Source organism: Myotis davidii, unplaced genomic scaffold (genome assembly GCF_000327345.1).
Source record: "Myotis davidii unplaced genomic scaffold, ASM32734v1 scaffold1914, whole genome shotgun sequence".
NCBI classification, from domain to species: domain Eukaryota; kingdom Metazoa; phylum Chordata; class Mammalia; order Chiroptera; family Vespertilionidae; genus Myotis; species Myotis davidii.
The window spans coordinates 141,818-149,600 of record NW_006285311.1 but is presented as its reverse complement, the minus strand read 5'-3'; the positions used below and the strand labels follow the sequence as shown (position 1 = coordinate 149,600).

The following is a 7,783-nucleotide window of genomic DNA, read 5'->3' as shown; positions in this document are numbered from 1 at the left end:
CGCACCCGCTCCTCATGGCTCTCCCACGAGGCAGACACTGTGTGACCCCTCCCCCCCCCGCGTTTTCAGAGGAGGAAACTGAGGCACAGAGTGTGGTCAAGCAACATGCCCGCCCACAGCATCGGCACAGTCGGGGTTCGCTCGAGTCGGCTCGCAGCCCCTCCCTGCTGCCTCCAATGAGGCCCAGAGCCCTGACTTTGAACGTAATTTGAAGCAACTCACATGGGTCCCGGGGAGCGGGCCCCCAGAAGCCCAGGGGGGCCGAGCCCACCAGCGGGAACCCAACCCCCCATCAAGGTTAAGATTAGGTACTTTCCTTATATTATTCTTGGTATATATTGGTTTGTTTTTTTTAATTAAGAGAGGAAGGGAGAGCCCTGACCGGTGTGGCTCAGTGGATGGAGCGTCGGCCTGCGGACTGAAGGGTCCCGGGTTCGATTCCAGTCAAGGGCATGTGCCTTGGTTGTGCAGGAGGCAGCTGATTGATGTTTCTCTCTCATCGATGTTTCTAACTCTCCCTTCCTCTCTGTAAAAAATCAATAAAATATGTTTTTTAAAAAAAGGAAGGGAGAGGGAGAGAGTGAAAGAGAGAAACATCCATGATGAGAGAGAATCACGGATCAGCTGCCTCTTGCACACCCCACACTGGGGATGGAGCCCACAACCCAGGCCTGTGCCCTGGCTCACAGGTCGGCGCTCAGCCACTGAGCCACACCAGCCGGCTATCGGTGAGTCTGGGGGAGCCACCCTTTGACCAGCCCCGAGGCCGTGGGGATGGAAACCCAGCAGCTTGCTCCAGCGGTGACGGGTGCCCAGGCCCCCAGAGGGTGCCGACAGGGCCAGCCCTGGGGGCGCAGGCTCTCTGGGGAAAGGCCCGCAGGGGACTCCCCAGGGGAGGAGACGGACACCAAGGTTGACCCAGGCCCGGAGCTGAAGGACCAGGGGACAGGGGCCCCCAGGGGGCAAGCGGGCTACAGCCCCGGGGGATGTGGGGCCCCCCTGCTCCGAGGCGCAAAGGCTGAGCCAGTGACGCTGAGAGCAGTTTAGGGCGCCACGTGGGGGGCCCTGCCGCCCTGTGCAGGCCCCCAGGGTGGGGAGACCTCACAACAGGGACAGCTGTGGCCCCCAGGACACCCAGCGTGCACACCTGTCGGGTCGCCATGTGGCTGTGGAGGGGGAGTGGCCCCCAAATTCCCAGACAACGGGGGGCGGGGAGGGAGGAATGAGACTCCCTGCTTATCCGTCACCTGGGAAGCTGGAGGGAAGGCGCGTGGCCCGAGTGGGTGACACGGATCCTGTCGGGGCCCTGAGCCCCAGGCCCGCCCTCCACCCGGCTCTGGGGTCTCCGCTTTGGGGGTCCGTGATGCGGGGCCTGCAGGGTGGTCAGAGCACGTGCCCGAGCTCAGGTCCGGGAGGAACCAAACCGCCCTTCTCCTGACGCTCACACACGCACAGCTCAGCCGGGTGCCCACGCGCGGACACACACCGCGGGCCCCACCGCTCCCGGCAGCAGGAACCCATCCCGGCTCAGCCGCCCCGTCCGTCCGTCCGTCCGTCCAGACAGAAGCCTCCCCCGTCTGTTCTTCCGAAACCACTGGAGCTCTTGGTTCTCCTTCCTCACTTTCAATTCCTCTTTTTCTATTATTGTTCCCCATCTTCCGGAGCCGCGGTTCCCAACCTTCTGGCCCTTTAAATACGGTTCCTCATGCTGGACTGACCCCCAACCATGAAATTATTTTCGTGGCTACGTCATCACTGTCATGTGGCTCCTGTGATGAATCGTCATGTAAATATCTGAAATGCAGGATGGCCTTAGGCGACCCCTGTGAAAGGGTCGTTGGACCGCCAAAGGGTCGCGACCCACAGGTTGAGAACCGCTGCTCTAGATGTTGAAACAGGAGCAACACGCCCAAGAGATGTCCCTCTTACTGTCCCTTCTCCCCACGACCGACCGCCGGGCTCATCGCCGGAGCAGGAGCAGGACGGCTGAGCCTGGTACCGCCCTCTGCGGGGTTCACAGGGCTAGGGCTAACCCTAACCCTAACCCTAACCCGACCCCAGGGAACAGCCCGGGGGGACCTGCCCCCGCCGCAAACAGGGCTCCACTCGGGTGGGAACGGGCGACTGGACTTTCCCCAGCCAAGCCAGGCGCCTGCTGCCCCGGGAGCGCTGGGTGCAGGAGCCACGGGGACCAACACAGGCTCTGCTTCACTGCTGGACCTCACGGCTATGGACCAGCGCCCCCGGAACCCGGGGACCCAGGGCCCCACCGCCCCCGGAACCCGGGACCCAGGGCCACACCAGCACAGAGGGGGTCCAGGGCCCCAGCTCATCTGTTCCCCCAGCCTCAGTGGGAAGGGGAAGGTGGGGTGGCCATGGTCGTTGGCCAGGGACCAGCCCAGGGACACACACAAATCCCACAGGTGTGTCCACGCTCCCCAAGTGTTCCACACGCACATCTTGCCCGATTGTTAACAAACGTGGAGCCGACAACTTTACACACCGCGTCCGCACACATGTGCTGAAGCGCTAGTTACTGCCCAGGGTGTCATTTCAGCAGCGATGGTCTGGAAAGTTGACTTTTATTTTTTTTTATTATATTTTTAAAATATATTTTATTGATTCAAGAGAAAGGGAGAGGGAGAGAGAGAAACATCAACGATGAGACAGAATCATGGACCGGCTGCCTCCTGCACACCCCACTGGGGATCGAGCCCGCAACCCAGGCCTGTGCCCTTGGCCAGAATCAAACCCAGGACCCTTCAGTCCGCAGGCCTACGCTCTATCTACTGAGCCAAACCAGCTAGGGCCAAATATTTTAAACTTCAACTCTATAGGTAGGTACATTGTTATTCACTTAATGAGAGCCCTCCTAAGCTGGTCTTTGCTAAAAATGTCCTCAATCTGATGGAGGTCCGTTCGCTGAGGTCGACCCCTCCCAACTGTCCCATCCACACTCGTCTTGTAGACGGGTTTCAGATAGACGAGTGTGGATGGGAGAGGTGGGAGGGGTTAACCCCAGCGAACGTACCTCAAAACAATGTACCTCCCCCGCGCTGCATATCCCGCCGACTGACCTACCAACCCCCCGCCACTTCTAACGTCACTTCTTCAAAATAGACTCGCCCAGGCCGAAAACTGACTTCTGCGCACGGGCCATGAAGTTTTTCAATCGCACTGTACGTGGGCGCCCGCACGTGGTATTTTGTGGCAGAGCCACACTCAAGGGGCCAAAGAGCCGCATGTGGCTCGTGAGCGGCGGTTTGGCGACCACGGCCCTAAACAATGGACAGCAAGCTGTCACTTGGGTGAAAATCCCTCAATTATCAGAATTAGTGACGGTTTAGGAAAAACACAGCCACGGCCACGGGAACCCCTAACTTCTGAGCCGGAACTGGACAGAACGGGACAGCGAACCGCCAGAGCTGCTGCGGGTCGGGGGCAGGGGCCGGAGCCGCGCCCCCCCCCAGGCCAGGCAGGAAGCCCACCGCCTGAGACCAGGCTCACACGAGGGGAACAGGGACACGAAGGGTGTGTAACGCAGCCACACAAGCACGCCGCTCTTTGAAATTTAAAGAAAGATTTATTGAAGATCTGAAAAACAATTCCTAAAAGACTGGCTGTCCCGGAAAACCGCGGCTACACAATGCGTGGCGTCTATCGTGGGCGAACGTGCATCAGACACAAACACAAAACCATGAACAAGCCGCCTCTTCGGCATCTGAGCAAAGACCGAGGCCCAGGCCCCGCGGGCGGGCCCTGCGGAGGAGACGCTCTCACTGTCAGCACCAGTAAAAACAGAGAGGACGGACGGACGGACGGACGGGCGGACGGGGGTATGTACACGGGTGAACCTTTGGCACTGGGGACAGCGCTTGCCATCGAGCAGAAACACGTGTTACAAAAGTGCGTAGTGTCAAAGGCGGAGGGCCACCAGCATTAAGAGCAGCTTCGCCACTAGGCACAGAGGGCTCTGCGGCCCGTCTCGCCGCGGTCTGTCCACACACTGGTAGCGACTTTCAAATGAAAAAGGAAAAAGAAAAGGAAAAAGGAGCTGGGACCCCTTTTATTTTCTCTGTTTAAAACCCAACAGAAAACAAACGGCGGTTCAGTTACACACGGACACGGTCAGGGTCGGCATCTGTACAGGACCAGGGCGGGGGCACGGGGCCTCACACGGCCTTGCGGTGGTACTCGGGCGGCGCCACCTCGTAGTCGCTGGCGCTGAACAGCGTCGCCGAGTTCTTCGCCAGGTACCTGCGGACAAAGGTCACTCGTCACACAGGAAGGTCCTGACCCAGATCGCTTCTCCCTTCTTGTAGGAACAAGCCGCACAAACACTTGTGAACATGTATCGCACAGTAAAATCGTAGAATTACAGCGCAGATAGCGTTAGATCCCAGGAAGAAAGTCCTGAATGACTCCCCCATTTCCAATCAGTGAGAAGAGTTTCCTTCAGAAAACCAACTTGAGTTTGGACCGTTTCTTGTAAGAAACTGTTGGCGTTATCTCCCAAGAATAACTTTGGCGTTTTCTTAGCTCTTTGATACTATTTAAAGCTATTTCCATCCCCAGGTTCACGTGGCAGTCTTAAATTCTTTTATTATAAATCAGAATTTAAGAAAATTCAAACACAGAAACGTGTAAAGTAGCAATAGAAAACGTCACCCTCTCTTCCCAGGACCACACCAAGAAATAATCCACCGTCAAGTGGAACCAGACTTCCCCAGGTGTCTGTAACGATTGAAAATGTTGCCCTACTCGGTGTGGCTCAGTGGACAGAGCGTTGGCCTGCGGACTGGAAGGTCCCGGTTTGATGCCAGTCAAGGGCACAGGCCGGGGCTGCAAGCTTGATCCCCAGTGGGGGGTGTGCGGGAGGCAGCTGGTCCACGATTCTCTCCCATCATTGATGTTTTATTTCTCTCTCCCTCTCCCCTTCTCTCTGAAATCAATACAAATACAGTAAAAAAAAAAAAGAAAGAAAAAAGATTGAAGATGCTTCCCTACAGATGAGGGGTCACAGCGCCCTCTCCACTACAACCTGCTTGGAAATCTGTGCATCCAGGTATTTCTATGGGTAAGTTCCCAAAAGCCTCGCTTCCCAGTCCCAGAGGAAGCATGTGTAAACACTGAACACGCACTGCCAGATGCCCCCAAAACTGTACAAAGAGACGTCTGCCCCCCAGGTCTTCGATCTCTGTACCCTTAGCGAACCCGACCAGAGCTATGTTGACTGTCATCGTGTTGGACAATCTCTGTACGCCCGTGTCTGTGAGTCCCCAACGTGCTCTCATCACTGCCCTGTTCGTCCTTCCCGACCGCACTCTGTTCTCTGCACGCTCAGGGCACCAGGTCCCCTACGCTACGGGCATCCCATCGCCCGTCACCTTCAGAGCAGAGTCTTCCCACGTGGAGTTCTCAGTGTTTGTAGTCAGATTTACCAACCACTGCCTGTGTTGTTATTTAGAAAGGCCATTCTCACCACAGAAATCATAAACACACTGCACTACACGTTCCCCTTCGCTGCCCTCACGGTTGAAGTTTCTGATTCACCAGTTTTCAGGCCCGACTGTGTGGATCTGAGCTCCGTCCCCTCCCAGCCCAGCCGGCTGTTGCCGTCACTGTCCCCTCCGCCGTGTGGGAGGCCCGTGCGTCTGGACGAGTCTGTTCCATCACCATCTCTCCTCCGGCACCACCACCACCGTCTGTACTTCCGCTTTACGGTTTAACTCCGAGAGCCCGCCCACCACGGAGCCAGGCTCAGGGGACTCGCTCACTCTAGTTCTCACCTCAAGCGCCGCCCAGACTTACTTGAGGAAATCGTGCAGGTAATTCAGTAACAAAGCCAGGCTCTTCTCGTCCAGCGGCGTGTAGGCCAGCATCGCCCCGATGCGCACTGTTCAGACAAAGCAATTCCGTCAGTTACCTCCACGGGAGCGCTACGTGCTTATCCTAATTACGGCAGCAAATGCAATCAGCGCCAAACGCCTTTATTTATTTATTAAATATATTTTATTGATTTTTTACAGAGAGGAAGGGAGAGGGATAGAGAGTTAGAAACATGGATGAGAGAGAAACATCAATCAGCTGCCTCCTGCACACCTCCCACTGGGGATGTGCCCGCAACCCAGGTACATGCCCTTGACCGGAATCGAACCTGGGACCCTCGAGTCCACAGGCCGACGCTCTATCCACTGAGCCACACCAGTTAGGGCTCACCAACTCCTTTAAAATACGTAATTTTAGAAACTTGACTTTTAAACTGATAGTAATTTTAGACAAAAGTTCAAATGGGACTGCAATGCTTTAGAACGTTATTTTGGGTTACTCCTTGATATCAATGAGAAAGAAAAGAATATTCAAGACCCAGATGGCGTGGCTCGGCGGTCGAGTGCTGACCCAGGACCCAGGTCATGGTTCCATTCCGTCAGGCCAAATGCCCGGTTGTGGGCTCGATCCCCAAGAGGCGGGGTGCCGAAGGCAGCTGATTAATGATGTTTCTGATGGATGCTTCTCTCTGTCCCTCTCCCTTCCCCTCTCTCTAAAATAAATAAATAAGAACTTTTTTTTAAATTAAAGGCTCAAGGGGAAGAAGTGGATTTTGGTCCTGAAAGGCGCCTTACCGAACAGCCGCAGCAGGTGGGGCGCGCCGTACACCTGGGACATGGGCGCGTCGGGGTGGTCGGCGAGGATCTCGGCGTACTGCGGCCGCTCGAACTTGTAGAGCAGCTGGGTGCCCAGCATGACGTTGAAGTACTCCTTGATCCCGGCCACCACCTCGTTCACCGCGTACTCCCTGCCAACGAGCAGAGACAGGTTACGTCCCAACAGCCACTCGCCGTGCGTGCCGGGGTGAAGGTAAAGGTTAGATAATGAGATGAGGGTTAGGGTAAAATGTATGTATTTACAAATAAAATGAGACGAAATCTTTACAAAACAGGTTTCTTTAAAAGGGGATCTGGCGAGAGCACAGAAAACCAATTCCACAAAGAAACCCCTCAGGCTAACAGTGATTTTTTACCTAAAAGTTTCCTGTCTGCCCTGTAAGAAAAAGCGTGCAGCCAAACCCCGTGTCTGCTGTTAGTGTTTGATAGTGTTTTTATAAAGCGGGTACACATTTCACGTCACTGATTCGGAAATAAGACTATTTGAAAGAAGATGAGGAACCCCCTTTGGACCCGGTTCACACAGGAGCCTGTTCCTACTTGTTGTCCGTGTTCCCGCGGGCTTTCTTGTAGTTCGCGTAGTCCTCCAGGATGGAGTCCACGTTCTTCTTGGCCGGGAGATAGAAGAGCTGTGGGAACAGAGAGACACCGCGTACCACACCGCCTTCTACAGGGAGACCACGCTGGCCGAGCGTTAACGATAAAAACCCTCAACAGTATCACAGAAAAGGAAAAAGCACGTTCACCCGGAAAACATGGCCGCGGTGGCCCAGGAAACTGACTTTTCCTGAACGTCCATTAACAGCCAGACGTGGCCGGCGGCTGCCATCAGACACCCGTAACCGCCGCACGGGGGACCCGCCCACGGAGGGACCCGCACGCTGCCCGTCACCGGCCGGCCGCGGACCGTGCGCGTTCCTGCTCGGCCTCAGTCACCCACGCTGAGGCAGGGTCTTCCCGCTCCGGGTGGAACTGAAGCACAAACACCGGGCACCTGTGCCACCCCGGATGGTCCAGGGCAGAGCCAAGCTTCGATCCTGGCGGTGCAGCCAGACCCATGGCAAGAACTGAATGCAGCCCACGCTGTTCGTGACCCGGCCCCGGTGGCACAGCACTCA

General features: G+C 56.2%; 1 protein-coding gene across 1 annotated transcript in view; it reads right to left on the bottom strand.

Annotated features, from left to right (window-relative positions):
- Positions 1-3,563: 3,563 nt before the first annotated feature.
- The window catches only part of MORF4L1 (mortality factor 4 like 1), a gene marked incomplete at its 5' end in the record, with an annotated part of 16,757 nt that continues 12,537 nt past the window's right edge, over positions 3,564-7,783 (bottom strand). The window contains 4 exons of the mRNA XM_006756059.1: positions 3,564-4,257; positions 5,812-5,896; positions 6,624-6,796; positions 7,206-7,294. Coding sequence (XP_006756122.1) covers positions 4,173-4,257; positions 5,812-5,896; positions 6,624-6,796; positions 7,206-7,294 — 432 coding nt within the window. The remainder of the gene's footprint in view (positions 4,258-5,811; positions 5,897-6,623; positions 6,797-7,205; positions 7,295-7,783) is intronic.